Source organism: Kryptolebias marmoratus, linkage group LG17, assembly GCF_001649575.2.
Source record: "Kryptolebias marmoratus isolate JLee-2015 linkage group LG17, ASM164957v2, whole genome shotgun sequence".
Lineage (NCBI taxonomy): Eukaryota > Metazoa > Chordata > Actinopteri > Cyprinodontiformes > Rivulidae > Kryptolebias > Kryptolebias marmoratus.
In genome coordinates this window covers 14144991-14165694 of record NC_051446.1, presented here as the reverse complement: position 1 = coordinate 14165694, position 20704 = coordinate 14144991, and the positions used below count along the sequence as shown (strand labels likewise).

General features: G+C 39.1%; 1 protein-coding gene across 1 annotated transcript; it reads left to right on the top strand.

Moving 5' to 3' along the window:
* The first annotated feature begins 1004 nt into the window (after window positions 1-1004).
* Window positions 1005-20518, top strand: LOC108237113 (glucagon receptor). The gene is made up of 14 exons (XM_025006393.2): window positions 1005-1191; window positions 14722-14809; window positions 14937-15039; window positions 15490-15600; window positions 16078-16199; window positions 17087-17193; window positions 17433-17589; window positions 17753-17912; window positions 18253-18313; window positions 18391-18460; window positions 18623-18714; window positions 19766-19904; window positions 20003-20044; window positions 20388-20518. The coding sequence occupies exons 2-14, from the start codon at window positions 14750-14752 to the stop codon at window positions 20457-20459; spliced, it is 1296 nt and encodes a 431-aa protein (XP_024862161.1). The 5' UTR covers window positions 1005-1191; window positions 14722-14749; the 3' UTR covers window positions 20460-20518.
* Window positions 20519-20704: the final 186 nt, after the last annotated feature.

The following is a 20704-nucleotide window of genomic DNA, read 5'->3' as shown; positions in this document are numbered from 1 at the left end:
CTTTGCAGTAAAGTGAAGGTGAAACACGTGGAAGGCTTTCAGCTTCCCATTAGAGCCTATTTACTCTTGAACTCTGAGACATGATCTAAAACATAATCAAAAAACAGGAAATGATTCAGCCAATCCTTCCCTCTGTTTTACTCCAGGCTCACCTTATGTTTTTTGATTCCTTCACATTCGCTGCACAACATAAACACACCAAACCTTTCAGTCTCAGACATTTCAAAGCCACAGCTGATGGAGGCTGGCTCCAGTCTCCTGGACCTTAAACTTCTGAAATATCTGAGCAGCTGTAGTCACAGGAACATCAGGGTGCTTAGAGATGGTATTATAGCCCGTAGCTTTAACATGCTTGTCAAGATTTATAAATTAGAAAAATAAACACTCTTGAATTTCGTTATTTATTACCTTCAGTATATTTAAGTATCATACTTAATATACTTAATATATCATCAAGTGAACCTTTTAAAAATACATGAAGAAAAATAATAAATGCAGTTAAAAAATACATAATTATTGAAGTTTATTTATTTCAACTTTTTTTTTAATCATTTGGGGGAGAAAAAAAAACCAATTTTTTTATTTTGTAATTTATTCCTTTAATCTGGTCAACTTCTCAAAACTCTTACAACAGCACCGTTTTGTGGCCACACAGGTAAAAACAGAGTGAACATCTGGATCAATCAACCTTAAAGACTTATAATACACTGGGCTGAGCCGCTTAATAAAAATAAATTATAAAATAAAATGATTTATGGAACATTGACGCAAATTACTAATTATGATATGATGAGCAAACGCTGCAAACATCAGGAGAGCCACTTTATCAGCACAGAATAATAGATCTATATTAATAAAAGGAACTTTATTTTTCCTGCAGATGACTTTAGAGCACGCTCAACGAGCAGGGATGTTCTCCGTGGAGGTGTTGCGCGTCAAAACGCAGGAAATGGGCGATTAAAAAAAAAGCTCTTTTATTATTATTTTTCAGTAGTTTAAAATAAAAAACATCTTTCTGCACACAATCAGGCTGGGGCTAATGAACTCACCAGGACTGCAGTTACTGAATGAGAGCGATCAGAGGAAGCAGAGCTGATGTCACCAGCTCCAGGTGTTTCTCTGACTCCGACATTGAACGCGTCTTTGCGCTTCTCTGAGATCATCTGAACACTTCCAGAGGACCGATTCTCTGTAAGTAACTTTAAGAAAGGTGTTTTCAAATAGCATGCGTGTTTGAGCAGACGATGGTTTGTGACTTATTATAAGGAAGAGGGAAAAGGAGGGGGAGCTTGATGCATAAATTGCTGGAAATGGATAAACTGTATGGAAAGATCATTTTGTTGTTGTTTTTTTTAAACCAAAACTACTTTGTAGTGAGGAGAATTGTTGAAGTTGTCTGTGCTGCTCCTCTGCCTCTGTTTGACACGGTGTGCCTGGTCTGTCCTCAGTCATGATTGGCATCTTGTTTACATTTTCTGTGGCATGTAATGAACCTGCTGTGGTGTTGTTCGCGCTGCTGCAGCTGTTTCTTCCGTGATTGTCTCTCTCAGATGTCAGATCACCACACCTGATCCATGCTGCTGATGCTGAAAAGTGTCTGGAGACTTCTGAGGCACCTTGTTGCAATATTCTAAAACAGCTCCAAATGCTGAAGTTGCGTAGAAATGGCTGAGACGTTATTGTTTATTATCGCCCGCCGCAGACCTTTTAGCTGCACTGTTAGCAAAATATCTCAGGAAGCACTTGTAACCCAGAACAGAAAACGTCTGTCAAAGCACTTGCGCTATTTTATTTAAAGAATAAGCAAAACTTTTATTTTGAAAAGAGGAAGTGTAAGTATCTCTTTCTAGCGTTATTTCCGGTTGAACAGGAAGTGCGATCTTTTTCTTTCTAACTTGACGCCGAATTCGCTCTGCTGCACTTTGAAAATGGAAAGAGGTCGGTTATGGACGCCTGGTGCTAAACTTTGTCATTTTGGTGAGTTTAAGGCAGAAAAACATTTTAAACAAGTAACTGCACTTTTCAGAAGCTAATTTGGAATATCTGTTATGTTAAGTCGAAGAGAGCACGAGGTAGAGAAACCGTGTGGCTGTCCATTGCCGTGTCCATATTGAAACTTCATCTTGGTGAGTTGAGACATGTGCTTGTGGAAGAAAGCATGCTACAATTAGCATTGGGCTAGCGCTAAATGGCGGTTGGATTTATTTCTGTTTAAATGTCTAAAATTGTTATTTCTGTTAAGATATGATTTCACCTAATAATATTTAAGTTCTTTTTGTACTATTTTTTAGTTGAACCTACTGATTAATGCTGTTAAATGTATCTTTTATTGGTTATAAAACGGAAGTTACTTCTGTAATGATAAACCGGAATGGGTTTTACTGGTACAGAAGATGACTAAGGTAGAATATTGGAGCTAACCAGATTAAATGCTCCTGGGTAAAGTGATAGGTGAATTGTAATTCATGTTATGATTTACATAAGTTTAATTGATTATTGAATCGATTAAAAATAGTAATCATAATTTTATGGTTAAAAGAGAATTTCATTTATTTGTTTCATGTGATTAAAATTAATTTCATGTACTACTAAGGATATTTTGAGTTAAAAGAAACATGCATGTAAAGTATTACTGTGGTAATATGAAACTTGAAGATAAAAACTAAGCTATAGCTGTATGAATGGATAAGGGAAAAGGATTGTTTAGCTGTATACAATAATATAATTATTGTGTGTAGGCTAGGTTTCTTTTGGTGATTAAGAAGCTGGATCGGATTCCTGGATTCTCTCCGGACGGAGATGGCGAGCCTGTGCCCAAAGGAAAACTGAACATCTGTTGAAGAACCTCATTCTTCTCTCCAGTTGTGAACATCCATGTGGTAACAATACGACCACTGAACAGAAAGAAAGAGCTGAACTTAAGAACATGTTTTGACTTGACCGACGACTATAAAGACAAACTGAGATTCTGAGCTCAATTGGACTGGGGTTTTGATTTTGATATGCCGGCTTGTGGTTATTGTTTTGGTTGAACTGTGTTGTTGACTTGTTATTCTATATTATTTTTTTCTACATAATAATAAGAATTTTTGCTCATTTCTGCCTCCAGTCAATTCATTTTGCATTTACATTAGTTTCTATTGTAATCCTGCCGAACCTAGCAACTGGTCTATAACTTTTGAGTTATTTTAAATTATTTACTGAGTCAGAGGTTACAATAAATTTGGCGAGCCAGCCAGGAGTACTATTTTTTTTCCTGACATTATCTTAAGCCTTAAGAAATTGAAAATGGACATTATTGAGCGTAAATCAGTGAAGGTCCCAAATGCGGTTATAATAAGTGAAGTGACTGGAGATGAGCAAATTGAGGAAGTAACTGAGTTCTTAAAACGGTTTGGGTCAATCTCACGAGTCATAAAGGTAGATGATATGGAGTCAGAGTTTTTCCAAAGCATTATTTTTGAGTACAACACGGGTGTTGCCGTTAATGCTCTTGAGCCATTGCCATGTAACCATGTATCCGACAGCGGGGTTAGCTACAGGATACAATCCCTTGCAAGTGTTTACACTCAATGTGTGGGGAATGATACAACCAAGTCATATCTCACTGACATTAAATACCTAGCTAAGATGAGTGGCAGAGATTTTGCAGATGTTCTGAAGGACATGATGTCACAGATTGCTGAGTCAATCAAAGAAACTGAACATGACCAAACAGAGCAGGTTAACTTACCTGAGAACTTACCTACATCTCCCAGGGTCGAATCTCAGCCTTCAGCAATTGACCCCAATATTCAAGGTGCACAACGATCAAGCCAGTCAAATCACACTGCGAGTAGCCCAGCTCATAGTTTAACCACCATGTCCGCACATGATTTAAACCCTCCCGAAGTGCAGCGTGTGGTAGTTGAACACATTGTGAAAAGAGAAGATTTTTCAGGGCAACAGTTCTCACAAAAACTCAGAGTTTTTTCTGGCAAAGATCCGCGACCAACATATGAGCCAGATTATGATGCTTGGCGTTCTAGTGTAGAACTGCTCATGAGTGATCCTTCCATTTCCAAAGTGCAACAATCTCGAAAGATCCTTGAGTCTATCTTACCCCCAGCAGCTGATGTAGTTAAGCACTTGAATCCTAACAGCTCACCCACAGAATACCTTAAGTTACTAGACTCTGCTTATGGGACAGTTCAAGATGGCGGAGAGCTATATGCCAAATTTCTTGACACATTCCAAAATACAGGTGAAAAACCATCGTCTTACTTGCAACGCCTCCAGGTAGCCTTAACTTGCACAGTGAAACGGGGTGGTGCCTCGAGCAATGATTTTGACAGACTTCTCATCACTCAGTTTTGTCGAGGGTGTTGGGATGATCCCCTTCTAACTGCACTCCAGTTAAAACAAAAGCGAGAAAACCCACCAACCTTTCCTGATCTGCTTCTCTTATTGCGCACCGAAGAAGACCAAAATGCTACCAAAAATATGCGAATGAGACAACATCTGAGCAGTACAAAACAAAAGGTGACATCTCACCTTCAAACGGTAGAAGGTTTCTCAAATGGAAACGATAGCGCACTTACCTTGAACTCAATTCAGGAACTCTCAAAGCAAGTTGCAGAAATCCAGTCTCAACTAGTAAAAATGACTACAAAATCAAAAACACAAAATAAAATCAGTCCATTCAATACAAAGCCGAAAGAGAAACGAAAGCTGGAAAAGGTGATTATAGAACCCACCAAACTAACAGTTAAAACTCAGAATACGCCACCCAAGCCGTGGTATTGTTTCCGATGTGGAGAAGATGGTCACATCAAGCCAAACTGCGAAAATGAACCAGACCCAGTTCTAGTTACTGAAAAGCGCAAACTGTTTAAAGAAAAACAGAGAAAATGGGAAGCTGAGAATCCCTCAGCTGTTAAAGAACATTTAAACTGAAAACAGTTCCTATTGCGGGGCAAATGGGGGCTGTATGCGGTCAGTCATGTCCCACTAAGTACAAGCAACGAGCTAACCTTAAACAATCTGTCACCAAGCCACGGAAGTACAATATACCAGAAGGATTAGTTGGATCTAAGTGCACAGCTGTCGTTAGCATTTCAGGTGTTAATGTGAATTGCCTTCTTGACTCTGGATCACAAGTAACTACTGTAACGGAGACTTTCTACAAACAAAACTTTCCAGATCAAACCCTTAACCCGCTCTATGACCTTTTGGAAGTGGAGGGTGCTGCAGGTCAGCCCGTCCCATATTTGGGTTATATAGAGATGTGTGTTACCTTCCCAAAAGATTTCTTAGGCGCAGAGATTGACGTGTCAACCTTAGCCCTTGTTGTTCCAGACACTCGTTCGAGTAATCAAACACCAGTCTTGGTGGGGACAAACACACTCGATGTCCTTTATGGGAAGTTTTTAGATGTTGAGAACACTGATTACTTACCTAGCTTTTGTGGGTATAGAGCACTATTGAAGACTCTTGAACTAAGGCACACACAAAACAAAGATGGGAACATTGGATTAGTTACCCTGTCAGACAAGACTGCAGCTGTTGTTCCTGCAGGCCAAACAGTGTTTTTGGAAGGATCTGCTAACATTCACCGTACAGTAGTTGACACATGTGCCATGGTTGAACATCCCTCTCATTCTTCCTTGCCTGGTGGACTTTGTGTTAAAACTTGTTTGGTCACAATTCCTTCACGAGCTCCACACAAAGTGCCTGTAATGATTACAAATGAAACCGAACAGGATGTCACCATTCCTTCCACTTGTGTCATCGCAGAGCTTGGAGCTCTTCATTGTATCCTGTCCCAGCACAGCGTCAACAGTGAAACTAAGCCAACTACAAATGAGACACAGTTGAGTTTCAACTTTGGAGACTCTCCGATTCCACCTGAGTGGAAAGAGAGGATAACCAAGCAACTCAATGACATTCCCGAAGTATTCGCATCCCATGATCTGGACTTTGGGTGTACGAGCAAAGTAAAACACTCCATTAAACTTCACGATCCGACTCCCTTTAAGCACCGTGCACGCCCTATATACCCTCAAGACCTTGAGGCTGTGCGGAAACACCTACAGGAGCTGCTTGCAGCAGGTGTGATAAGAGAGTCAAAGTCACCTTATTCATCTCCCATCGTCGTGGTGAGAAAACGAAACAATGATGTGCGGCTTTGCATAGACTTTCGCAAGCTTAATTTACAGACAATAAAAGACTCTTACGCTCTTCCCAATCTAGAAGAGACATTTTCAGCCCTCTCAGGATCTAAATGGTTTACTGTCCTTGATCTTAAGTCCGGGTATTACCAGATTGAGGTAGAAGAAGATGACAAAGAAAAGACTGCATTTGTAACACCACTTGGATTTTGGGAGTTTAACCGAATGCCACAGGGCATAACAAACGCCCCAAGTACGTTTCAGCGACTCATGGAGCGCTGCGTTGGCGATATGAACTTGCATGAGGTGCTAGTTTTCTTAGATGACCTCATCATCTTTTCAGATAGTCTAGAGGAACATGAACGACGACTCATGCGGGTACTCCACCGTCTTAAGGAGTATGGGCTAAAGTTATCACCAGAAAAATGTAAGTTTTTCCAAACGACAGTCCGGTACCTTGGTCACATAATCTCTGAGCATGGTGTCGAAACTGATCCCGAAAAGATTCAGGCCTTAAAGACCTGGCCACGACCCAAGAATCTCAAGGAACTGAGGTCTTTTTTAGGATTCTCTGGGTACTACAGACGTTTCATAAAAGGATACTCGTCCATAGTGCGCCTACTCAATGACCTCACGCGTGGGTATCCACCACTCCGCAAAAACTCAAAGTTCAAAGAAACCAATCAGACCTACTTTGACCCCAGACTGCCATTTGAGAGCCGATGGACCACAGACTGTCAAAGAGCTTTTGATTTGATCATCGAAAAGCTAACCTCAGCCCCTGTTTTAGGCTTTGCGGACCCGAAACTGCCTTATGTACTGCATACCGATGCCAGCACCACAGGTTTAGGCGCGGCACTTTATCAGGATCAAGGGGGTCAGCTTAGGGCCATAGCTTTTGCCAGCCGTGGGTTATCAAGGAGTGAAGCACGTTATCCAGCTCACAAGTTGGAATTTTTAGCACTCAAATGGTCAGTAACTGAAAAGTTCCACGATTATTTGTATGGTGGTCAGTTCACGGTAGTTACCGATAGTAACCCACTTACATACATATTGACCTCTGCTAAACTGGATGCCACTAGTTATAGGTGGCTTGCCGCTTTGTCGAACTACAACTTTAAGTTGCAGTATAGGGCGGGTAAGCAAAACCTAGATGCAGATGGACTGTCTAGACGCCCTCATGGGGAACTTGTAAATGATGTCCAGTCCAGAAAAGAGCAGGAGCGTGTAAGCCGGTTCGTAGAGTGTCACCTAGAAGACACCAACACCACAGAGCTTGTAGATAGTGAAGTTGTTCACGCAATATGTCAAAACCATCTTGTCAAAATCAGAAGTGACTGTCATGATAGTGGTATTACCCTTGTAGAGTCACTTACCATCTCTGCAGAAGCGATCCCAGACGTATATGGTTCAGAGGAACACCATGGGTTGCCAACTATTCCTGCCTTGTCCCAGTCAGAAATAGGGGCCAAACAAAGAGCAGACTCGACAATCAGACAGGTTATTGAAAAACTTGAACATGGTGTAACTCCTCCACCAACTGCTAGAAAAGAACTCCCAGATCTCCCTATTTTGCTTAGGGAACTAAATCGATTTGAGATGCACAATGGGGTGTTATATAGGAAACGACAAGATGGAGACGAAGTGACCCACCAGCTTGTTCTTCCGGAGGAGCTCAGAGCTCAAGTACTCCAAAGCTTGCACAATGACATGGGCCACTTAGGTTATGACAGAACTCTTAATCTGGTTAGAACACGATTCTTTTGGCCGCGTATGGCAGTGGAAGTTGAACAGAAAGTAAAGACATGTGAACGCTGCATAAGAAGGAAGAGTCCACCTGAAAAGGCAGCTAAACTGGTCAATATAACCACAACACGACCTCTAGAGCTTGTTTGCATGGACTTTCTCAGTCTGGAACCAGACAGCAGTAACACAAGTAACATTTTGGTAATAACGGATCATTTTACCAAGTTTTCTTTGGCATTGCCTACCCCTAATCAAAAATCAAAAACAGTTGCCAGGTGCCTGTGGGACCAATTTATTGTTCACTACGGCATACCTGAGCGCCTACACAGTGATCAGGGTCCTGATTTTGAGGCAAAACTAATAAAGGAATTATGTGACATCTCGGGCATAAAGAAAATACGGACCACTCCATACCACCCACGGGGTAATCCCACTGAAAGATTCAACAGAACATTACTTAGCATGTTAGGAACGCTTGAGTCCAAACAAAAGTCTCACTGGAAACAATATGTTATGCCATTAGTACATGCGTATAACTGCACACGTAATGACGTAACAGGGTTTACTCCCTACGAATTGATGTTTGGTAGAAAACCCAAATTGGCCGTTGATCTTGCGTTCGGACTTCCTCTCAACAAAGACCGAAAAGTGACACATTCACAGTATATTGAGAATCTCAAGAAACGGCTAGAGGAAAGCTATAAGTTAGCTTCAAAGAGTGCACAAAAAGTTGCTGACAAAAATAAGAACAGATTTGACCGCAAAATCACTGTTTCTGAACTTGAACCTGGGGACCGGGTTTTAGTTAGAAATGTACGACTGCGTGGTAAGCATAAACTTGCTGACAAATGGGAGGCAGACATTCATGTGGTTGTGAAACGTGCAGGTGACTTACCTGTTTATACTGTCAAACCAGAGTCTAAGCAAGGTCCTTTCCGAACTTTACACAGAGACCTTTTGCTTCCCTGTGATTTTCTTCCTGTTGCTGCAGAATACTTATCTGAGCCAGAGCCGATTCACCATCCCAAGACACGTCGAACTACTGTCTCACACAATAATGACCATGAACAGTTAATCGAACATGAAGGGTTAACAGAGCTTGACAATGAACTTTTGCTTCCATGGGTGGAGAACTCTCCATGTGAAGAAATAGGCAGATTTATCACTGTACATGAATACCCAAAGATTTTTCAAAAACCAGACATGACAAACAAACCTGATTGTGAATTGTCTGAAACCACTGTCAGTACAGAACCAAATATGGGGAAAGATGTAAATGAAGGTGAAGCTACTGATTATTTACCTGTAGGAAACATACCTGATAAAGACAATACAGGAATTGACGAACAGGTGGAAAGTGAAACCACCAGCATGGTGAATGAACCTTCTGGGGATTTCGTTAAAGACCCAGCGAACCAATCAGTCGATATGCACAATGACATCGACAGTAATGGTCCCATTGCAACTCAACCAATTAGACGATCAGAAAGAATCAGACAACCTTCTAAAAGACTTGACTATCCTAATTTAGGAAATCCACTAGTGACAGTAGTGACGTCACTGTTTCAAGGTTTGAGTACAGCCTTCTCAGAGTCCCTTAATAGCAAAGATGGACAGTATTGGGTCCACATGCAACGGGACGTGCATGACATTTAGCAGGGGAGTGTGTAACCCAGAACAGAAAACGTCTGTCAAAGCACTTGCGCTATTTTATTTAAAGAATAAGCAAAACTTTTATTTTGAAAAGAGGAAGTGTAAGTATCTCTTTCTAGCGTTATTTCCGGTTGAACAGGAAGTGCGATCTTTTTCTTTCTAACTTGACGCCGAATTCGCTCTGCTGCACTTTGAAAATGGAAAGAGGTCGGTTATGGACGCCTGGTGCTAAACTTTGTCATTTTGGTGAGTTTAAGGCAGAAAAACATTTTAAACAAGTAACTGCACTTTTCAGAAGCTAATTTGGAATATCTGTTATGTTAAGTCGAAGAGAGCACGAGGTAGAGAAACCGTGTGGCTGTCCATTGCCGTGTCCATATTGAAACTTCATCTTGGTGAGTTGAGACATGTGCTTGTGGAAGAAAGCATGCTACAATTAGCATTGGGCTAGCGCTAAATGGCGGTTGGATTTATTTCTGTTTAAATGTCTAAAATTGTTATTTCTGTTAAGATATGATTTCACCTAATAATATTTAAGTTCTTTTTGTACTATTTTTTAGTTGAACCTACTGATTAATGCTGTTAAATGTATCTTTTATTGGTTATAAAACGGAAGTTACTTCTGTAATGATAAACCGGAATGGGTTTTACTGGTACAGAAGATGACTAAGGTAGAATATTGGAGCTAACCAGATTAAATGCTCCTGGGTAAAGTGATAGGTGAATTGTAATTCATGTTATGATTTACATAAGTTTAATTGATTATTGAATCGATTAAAAATAGTAATCATAATTTTATGGTTAAAAGAGAATTTCATTTATTTGTTTCATGTGATTAAAATTAATTTCATGTACTACTAAGGATATTTTGAGTTAAAAGAAACATGCATGTAAAGTATTACTGTGGTAATATGAAACTTGAAGATAAAAACTAAGCTATAGCTGTATGAATGGATAAGGGAAAAGGATTGTTTAGCTGTATACAATAATATAATTATTGTGTGTAGGCTAGGTTTCTTTTGGTGATTAAGAAGCTGGATCGGATTCCTGGATTCTCTCCGGACGGAGATGGCGAGCCTGTGCCCAAAGGAAAACTGAACATCTGTTGAAGAACCTCATTCTTCTCTCCAGTTGTGAACATCCATGTGGTAACAATACGACCACTGAACAGAAAGAAAGAGCTGAACTTAAGAACATGTTTTGACTTGACCGACGACTATAAAGACAAACTGAGATTCTGAGCTCAATTGGACTGGGGTTTTGATTTTGATATGCCGGCTTGTGGTTATTGTTTTGGTTGAACTGTGTTGTTGACTTGTTATTCTATATTATTTTTTTCTACATAATAATAAGAATTTTTGCTCATTTCTGCCTCCAGTCAATTCATTTTGCATTTACATTAGTTTCTATTGTAATCCTGCCGAACCTAGCAACTGGTCTATAACTTTTGAGTTATTTTAAATTATTTACTGAGTCAGAGGTTACACACTGAACGGATATTACCGAAACTCGCAGCAAGTAATCACTGGATGTACATTTACAGCTCTTTGCCGTTCTGAGTCAACCCGATTCAAGATGGCCTCCACAGCTAATCAACCTCAGCAAACACATAAATGGCTACAACTCAGTAAATTTTAAAGCTACTGAGCTAAAATTCGGTGTGGTAGTAGCTGAGACTGATCCCTAACTTTTACTCTGAGCACTAACTGATCACGCGAGATCTGTGTTTAAAACTTTAGCATTAAGAAGTGGAGTCAAGCCTGCCTGTCTGTTTGCAACATGTTGAATCAACCACTGGACGGATTTTACTGAAACTCTCAGAAAGTGATCACTGAATGTTCATCTACAGCTGATTAACTTTTGAAATCAATCCAATTCAAGATGGCTTCCACAGCTAATCAACATTATCAACACAAAAATGAGACCTTCTGATCTTAATACGGTGTCTTTTTAGAAATGGCTCCAACTCAGCCAGTTTAACAGATACTGAGGTAAAATCTGGTGTGGTGGTAGCTGAGTGTCATCCCAAATCCATACTCTGAGTGTGACATCTTATGGTATCACATTATTTTCAAGATTTGACCCAAATGACTAAAACCAAACATAAGATAATCTTCAGCTGAAATTCTGGAGGATGGAGGGCAACATGCATTCCTTCGAGAAATGCCTGGCCTTTAATTATTTAGCCTATTTTATTTTGTGATTGGTCAGCTTCATGATGGGTTTTATTTACATTTTTTTAGCTTCATCATATGAATGGTCCTTGTTGAATTTTGTCTGGTAAGTGGAATCCCCTAAAAATGTGTTTACTTCAATAATATTAATATTTAAAATAGTATTAATATATTGCACACTGTAAAATTGAAAACAAACACATTTTATTATCATTATAATCATCACTGCATTTAGAGAAGGTTAATTCAATTACCCTTACAAAAACACAATGCGTGCAAAAGTGCAGACCTTTTATTCTAATCTGAGCTGATTGGAGGTAATGATGTATACTGCATATGTAATTTTGATTACACGCAGTCTATTACATCTCAGCCCAATCTCTTAAGAACCTTTCCCTCGTTGCGCCTTCTGCCACCAGGCAGATTGTCAAATGCCACTGAAAGAGAGGGAAAAAGCACAACAAATCAGTGTTTTTGCAGAGTGTTTATACAGTGGGAGGCTGTACTGAGCCTGAGGTCAGACCCCTGCTGACTGTGGGGACATGATGCCCAACACCAGAGCCCAGTTTGCTCTAAGAAGTGACTCCGCTGCAGTGTTTTAGTTTAACCTGTGGGGATGCTCCTGAGCAGCACTGCATCTCATTTCTTCTTGTTATGTTGGTGCCGTTTTGGCTGGTTTCCCCAGACAAGAGAAAAGCAGAGTAAAGGATTGTTTTCAGTTGACAAAATACTGAATATTATGAGGAAAAAATAGAATTCTGGTCCACAGTCCTGCATGTTACATGTTTTCCTGCCTGATCTGAATGAATGGTTCATTACCAGGCGTCTGCAGAACTCGACACCGAGAGGAAGTTTATGTTTTTCACTTTTTCAATGGGTATGTTTGAGTATAAAAGTGTATGAAACCAGGGAACCAATCAATTAAGATCAGTTAAAAACATGCCTTTTTGTCTTAGTTCAACAAGCAACTGATCTTGATTGATGCAACCATTTAAAACCAGTCAAAAAAACAAATAAATAAATTAAAAAACATGTTGAAACCCAAAGAGCCTGTTGCATTTTTATGCTCCAAAGAGCCTATTGTATCTACTGGAGCACTGTGAGGCGATGCATGTAATCTATACTTTATAAAGATTGTCTTTAATAAACAAATCTACAGTTCTTTAAGAAAAGACAAAGGGAAAAAAAAGAATCAAATGAATAAATTCCTCTAATTTGTGCATTCTATGCATTGACAGAAAAGTCCAGAGTTTAGTCGACTATGATTTTCAGTCCCCGGAAAGTTTAAACCTCATTTACTGTGCATGACATTTAGCTGCTGTGGTCTGACTCAAAGGCTGTGATAAGTAAGGGAAAAATACACAAAGCAAATGATTAAAAAGACAAAATAAAAAACTTTAATTCTTTTTAAATGTTACAACAAATATAGGCCCTGGCAGAAATACATTTTGCTGAATCATTTCAGAAAAAAAACAACAAAGGAGAAACTATACCATAAAAAACACAAAAACAAAAGCTATAAAGGAGAAAGAAGAGGTGGGTCTTATGGTCTGGTTTAAAAGACACGGCAGATGTTGTTTCGATCACCGCGGATCCCTTGAGGCTCTTTAAAACACTGAACCCCAGGAGCCCAGGGAAAAGGTCTGGGGCTACAGCAGATGAAAGACAACCTTTTTTCTTCTTCTTCTTTAAAGGCTGCCTGCTGCATTTGTTTGATTCCTGGTCATTTTTTAAGCAGTAAATTGAAAGCACTCATTTTTACCTATTCTTTCCTTCTGACACCAAGTAGCCAACAAAGCATAAAAACTTGCAAAGACTCGTTTTTAGATTCATTGATTGTGACAAAATGTTCTGATGTCTGTCGTTTGTCCTTTTGTTGAGACTTTGTGTCAGAAACTGGAAGAGTTCGCAATTCTCCAAAAATGTTGAATTCATATCATCTACAGCCTACCTGAAACTTCCTCCAATATCTCAAAAGGAAAAAAAGAGACTATTTCGGATCATTTGCTCAGTATCTGTAAAAATGACCGAGTTAGAGCCATTTTTGTGTTTTCTACGGTCAGTTGGCTGTGGCAGCCATCTTGAACTGGATTGAGTCCAAACGTTAATGAGTTGTAAATAATCATCTGCAAGTTTCAATAAAATTTGTACGGTGATTTGTGAGATATTTTTTTTATCAGACAGACACTGAAACAATGCCTGCCTGCCACTTTTCACCTTTTAACTGTCGGCAATAACCAGAAATGGAAGCAAATGTTTGCTCACAAGTTTGACATATCCGCCCTGAAGATTAAAAACTGGGGACAGCTTTAAAGGATTTGTATTAAAGCTGCAAACAGAATGACATGCTGGCTGCTTAGTATTAAGTCAACCGATTTAGACATGATTAAACCTTTCGCTAAATTAGAAAAAAAAGAGAAAGGGAGAGAGAAAGAGAAAGAAATGCACCTTTTTAGGAACTAACAGTTGCATTCGTTAAAAGACATAAAGTCATGAAGATATAGCTGAGTCAGACCTGACAGATCTGAAAAAAAAAAAACCAAAAGGTTTTACAAACTACGTGACATTAGAGAACCTTTTTAAGCCATTAATGTCACTAAAGTGATTCAATTACCAGATACCTAAAAAAGTTCATTTAATTTGGACAGAGTTTGGTGCTTGCAGTGTTTCTTGATTCAATCAGTCTTTTGAAAATGACTGAGTAAAGGTCAAAGGGCTTACTTTCTTTTCCTTTTTTTAACAAAACTTAATAAAAGGGCAGGAAGAAACATCAATAATGCACAACAACTAAAGCTTTCAGATGTAAATGTTCCCATTTTAATAGAAACTAACAGTTTTGTTGTGTTATTCATGAAGAATTCTTCTAATCTGACTCACTGATGTACAGACAATGTCTTAAACTGACAGAACTCAGAGTTATTATTGCTTGTAAGTCAACACTCACTACATGACCTGGCATTTTATTAGTTATAGTTTCTGTTCTGCTTTCCTCCTCTCAGTGTTTTGAGGAAGACCAAATCTGCAGAAATGACCAGGATACACAGCATAATAACTCCCATCTTCCTGCTGTGGTTCATACTGCCAAAGGTTAGACTGGTTAAATAAACACTGTTTGATTTTTTTTGTTGCTGCATATTATTTAAGAATGCTGTTTTGTTGTCCTAAATTAAAAATGAAGGTTCACTGAAGCCTGTTTTTCTGCACATATTTACAGTTTGAGATCACCAGCGGGAAAGTCTTGGAGGAGACGTATCTGAAGTGGGTTCAGTATAAAGACGACTGCATCAAAATGATCAAAACTGAGCCGCAGCCTCAAGGTATGAAAAACACATTCGCTCAGTTTCGCCTAAGTTTAGAATCGCAACAGAAAACTAAAATGATATGTTGCTTTTTGTGGTGGACAAAAATTTTGTTTGGATTCTTTACAGAACAAACACCAAAAATAAACAATTTCAGGACAAAATCACACATTACAAGACTTCTTTTTTTTTTGGTGAAACTACTCATTTGAGATAAATTAATATGTGAATTAGTTGTAAGGTGTAGATTGTTTCGATACTGCAATTTAGCCACTTTTAAAAAGCTGACAGATTGTTTTTTTATGGTTTGTAATAAAAATCAGTTCAGCTAATTTGTTGATTAATTTTTTTACCTTCTTTATTAGAAAAGAAATCAGGAAAGAAAAGAAAGACAGGCATGTTGAGAGGCTTAAAAGTCTGATTTTCACTGAAAACGGTCACTGATTTCCTTTCTCTTTGCCGTTTTAGAGGGTTTGTTCTGTAACAGGACTTTTGACAGCTATGCCTGCTGGCCGGATTCTCCTGCTGGGTTTATGGTCAACATTTCCTGCCCTTTCTACCTGCCCTGGTATGACAAAGGTAACTACGTTTTAGTCTTTCTGAAACTGTTTCTTTATGCCATTTTTCATTTCAGGGAGGTTTTGATGTGTTGTTTTGTCATCTGTAACAGTGTGTCCCCGCTAACTTGGCCCAAAAACTGACAAATGGGGGAGTCAAAAATAAACACATACTGTAAATATCTTTCACCTACCAGTTCCCCGGAAACACTAATCAATGTGCAAGCTTTCTGAATGACAGGCGTGAGAGCTCCTGTCGCTCTTACTCCTAGAGAACAAATGTCAGAAATGTTGACCAAATTCTTCAAAGACATGTCCAGTTTTTTGTGAATGCCAGTTGTGTATAAATTTACATAAATCTTTGCCTGTGTTTGTGTCCTTTTTCAGTGTGTGTGGGCAGCATAACCCATCCAGACTGCTGCTCCTGCATCTCGTGTTTTTGTGATGCATTGCAGAAAATGAACATGGGTGACGACATGGCTGATTATTTCTCTCCCAGTGTCCCAGGGTTCTGTTCGGAGGCAGTGTGGGGCCGAGGGACTCTGGCAGAGAGACGATAGCGGGCAGGTGTGGAGGGACAGGAGCGAGTGTGAAGAGGAGAAAGAAGTGACCTCTCAGGAGGTATGACAGCAGAAACGGCTAGTTTTTTTCTTTCTTTTTCTGTTTTCTGCAAGTCAGAGTCAATTTTCTGAAATGAAACCATTAAAGTTGCCACAAAGGGGGAGTTGCTGAAATACAGTTTGCTGATGTTTGATCTTTGTGGCTCTCCTTTATATTCCCTAACAGAAAAAAACCCACAATAAATCACCATGTTTTTCACCTGTTCTTATGGAGAAAACTATCTGGTTACATAAACATGTTGGAAATGTTTCAAAATCACACAAGAAACGTGCAAAACATCTGTTTTAAATATAATTTTTTATTGTTTTCACAGATGAAGTCATGTGATTTTCCACATGTGAATTTAAAGGGTTTTCTGGTTCCAAATCCACGTGTGCGAAAACATGAATTTCACATGTTTCACAGATACTATATGTTAATTTAATATGTTTTCACATGTGAAGTTCATGTGGTGTTTCTGCAAGGGGTTAAACGCATGAATAAATGGAAATCAGTGAACTCCCTTTTGTTTTTACAAATAAATAAAGTCTTGTAAATGGAGCTGTTTATTTAATAGCACATGTGGAATTAGAAATGAGAGCTTCATAACCGTGGCGTCATACAAACTACTGTTTCTGCAGCTGTTATTTGGAGCTTCATAGAAAACAAAAGCATTAATACGAGTGAGAAAATCTGACCTTAAAGACCTCCAGCCTCCAAACCATGCAAGTATGACCTTAAATACACAACAAATATATTGCACCAAGTTGGCTTTATTGGTGAAAGACTTCAGTAACCTCTTGCAAAAGATAAAAGGCTTTTAAGACATTTTCTGGTTTGTTGGCTCTTTTTCTTTATCAAGGAAAACCTTTTCAGACAATAGATATGTCTTTGATTTGTCTTCACAGCTTTGGCACAAACAGCTGAAGGTGAGCTTCAGGACTCTGTACACCGTCGGCTACTCCTCGTCCCTGTGCACTCTCATCCTGGCTCTCATCATTCTTCTGAGCTTTAGGTAAGCTCTGTGATGCACAGACAGCCCATTCTTTATTATATGTTGTGTTGATCTGCAGATCATCAAACATGCTGCATGCTTGTTCATCATCCAAATCTGCTGCTTGAGACACTGTTTGCATGATGAGTTAACACGCTGTGCTGCAACTTCAAATCCTGCAGGTCAGACAAAACCAGTGCAATCAACCGAACATTGTACCTAAGACACATTTCTGAACCCTGTCTTGTGTACCATTATAGGAAACTGCATTGCACCAGAAACTACATTCACGCCAACCTCTTCGTGTCCTTCATTCTGCGAGCCGTGGCAGTCATCGTTAAGGACGCCATGCTGGAACGCCACTGGGGGAGGGAAATCATAAAACAGGCAGATGTGAATGAGCTTCTCAGTCATCAGGTAGGCCTTTGAAATCCTTATTGTTAGTATTTAGTGTAGATCAAAAAAATCACTCAATGCAACTTAAATGCCAAAAATGCATTAAGATAATTTAAAGACATTTAAGACTAAAATTCCTGTATATGTTTTCATGTTGCATGTTTTTTTTTATCATTGACTTTAGGCTGCTATTGGCTGCAGGACAGCACAGGTTTTGATGCAGTACTGTGTCCTGGCCAATCACTACTGCTTCTTTGGAGAGGCAGTCTATTTGTACTCTATTCTTGTTTCCTCCATCTTCATTGACAACAACAAATTCCTGCCTTACCTTTGTCTTGGCTGGGGTAAGTTCCTTGTAAAAGTCTGTTTACAAATGGTGAAAGAAATTTGTATGGGGCCTTTTACTCAGAACTAAGAGAGGAGAACTCCTTCAGCATCTGTTAGAATCTGCTTCTCCTTTTGCTCTATGTCAAGAAGCAGCACCCTTCTGAAAGGCAGCACAGCTAAAACCCAGAATGCTTTTAAAGTGCTCAACAGTCGCAGACTGCATTAGGAGGAACAGCACAAAGTGATCTAAGTCACTGAATGGATGCCATGGAAACATTTATGCAGCATCCATGTTTGTTTCCTTCTTCAGTCTAGCTGCAGTTCCGTTGAGTGTGTTCTTTCATGCTTTTCTTCCAGGAACTCCACTTTTATTTGTGGTTCCATGGGTGGTGGTGAAGATACTGAAAGAAAACAAAGAGTGAGTAGCTTAGTGTGTAGTCTATCCATGTGCCGACCTCTGCGCCACAGGTTAGGACATGTGTGTTTTGTTCCCAGGTGTTGGGCTATTAATGAGAACATGAACTACTGGTGGATCATTCGTTTCCCTGTTCTTTTTGCCTCGCTGGTAAAGATAACCAACAAATACTCCCCTGACTATTTCCTCACAAACATTACATCCTTCATCATCTGATGTTGTTGACTTATAGCATGCTGCTATATGTGTGCCAGAATAAATCTAATTTTGTGTGCATAAAACAAAATGTTGACATCATTTTCTGATCAACAGGTCAACTTTCTGATTTTCTTGAAGATCCTGGGAATAATATTATCCAAACTACGAGCCAACAATCAGGGTCAATACCCAGATTACAAACTCAGGTAAGTTGTCTCAGCAGTATCTCAATGACTATAGATAAAATCTGTCAAATCTTTGCCTTGAAGGAACAGTTCTGATGTTTTGAAGTTGGATTATAGATAGCTCTTTGAAGTGATCTCAGTTTGAAGAAATACAGTTTGATTCTTACCTTACTAACAAGCTAATAGCAAAATTGAGCTGTTTTTTAAAATTCATGAAAACACCACTTTATACATCTAACACCATCATTTGTTTGGCATGATGCAGTTATTCTAGCAGAAATATTATAATATTCCTGCAGGAAGTTCCCTAAGTTGCCCCAGAATGGCTACAGCTAGTGACTTCTGCTGCTGTCTGTGCTTTCTAATAACCACTAAATTTTATGTAAAAACAATTATTGTGAAATTGTTAGCATTGTAAAGACTGTGGCGTTCACATGAACTGCTATAAAATGATGGTAATTCACTTTGCTCCTGGTCCTGAAATTAGTATCCTAACTACCTGTTTGACCACAGCAGGTAGCAAAGATTTTTAGTTCTTAAATGATGGTCTGGTTTCTGCGCTGGTGGTTTATATTTGCATGCACAAAGAAAATTTGTACAAATGTGAGCCACTAAACTCTCTGAAGCCATTCAAAAATATGGACAAACATGGCAAAGTGCATTTGTATAATTTAATACAGACGTCAAAAATATGCAGACATTTTGAACAAAACACTTCCTGCCTGGCCCCATAAATGCTCTCTAGTCTAGTGAACAGTAGCCTAGTTAAACTTTGAGTCACTTCAATTTGGAAGAAAACTTTAATGAACAGAGCACCAAGACCACCACAACGATCAAATATTCAAATAAGAAGAAACCCATACAGAAACAAAGAACCACTCTGGGTCATCAGAGTTCACAACATTGCCAACATATATTAATAAATTGGTGTGAAACATTAACTAGAACCCCACTTCAAAAGAGTTGAACTATCACTTTAAGAGGTCAAAGCCTTCGCTGAATGAAATGAGACGTGAAGCAATGTGTTTAACAATTTGACAAATTGCTGTTTCTGTTTGATTTGTACCTTTAGGCTTGCCAAGGCCACTCTCACCCTCATTCCTCTGTTTGGGGTTCATGAGGTGCTTTTCGTCTTTGCCACAGATGAACAGACAACGGGCGTTCTGCGCTACATCAAAGTGTTTTTTACTCTCTTTATCAGTTCGTTTCAGGTGGGTTCACCAAGGCATGAGGGTGACTTTGTGCCGGTGCTGATAAAATGCTCCTTCAAAACAGAACAAGACTTTGATAAGATGTGGTTTTTCTGCAGGGTTTACTGGTGGCTGTGCTCTACTGCTTTGCAAACAAAAAGGTTTGTGGTTTCATCTCATTTTCTAGTTTTATTCTTAGAAGGTCCAGAGTATTTTGCAATACAAAGCAGCTAATGTAAAAAAAATATATATATATATATACCATTGTATATGAATGTAAATATGTACTAGGTTAATATTGTATTAAATTACAGCATAATAAAATAGACCAAAGATAGACCATACGTACATATTTTAAAAAACTATTTTAATGTTATTGTGTGGAACTTTGATAAAATTCATATAGAAGATATAATCCTCAGTCTTCAGACTTTAAAGTGTTACACAATGGGTAAACAAAACCATATATCAACTCTTACATGATTGCTTTCTTACTGGGTGAAGGTGCAGACAGAGCTGAGGAGGAAGTTGCTCAGCTGGAGGACAGAGACAGAGATTCTATGCTGTGGAAAATGACTAGCTGCTCCTAATCCTCGAGCAGACACTTTCTCCATTGCCACAGTCCCAGATCGCAACAGATCCTCCGTCTCAGCTGTCAAGATAATGCCAGACGGTTCACCTGCCAATAGTTCACAGACTTTAAATTCAAGACAACCAGTGCAGCCATTTTCCCCACAAGCAGATGCCTCGTTGATGCCCTCTTTTTCACCATCAGGAAATAGAGAAAATGCCATGCAGCTCAGGGTTCAGGAAGAGACTGG

Bases quoted from the DNA above. Each gene is read 5' to 3' on its own strand.
- LOC108237113 (XM_025006393.2), top strand. From the start codon at position 14,750: ATGACCAGGATACACAGCATAATAACTCCCATCTTCCTGCTGTGGTTC. The intron at 17,913-18,252 runs GTAAGTTCCTTG...CTTTTCTTCCAG, and splicing joins TTACCTTTGTCTTGGCTGGG to GAACTCCACTTTTATTTGTG. The intron at 18,715-19,765 runs GTAAGTTGTCTC...TTGTACCTTTAG, and splicing joins TACCCAGATTACAAACTCAG to GCTTGCCAAGGCCACTCTCA.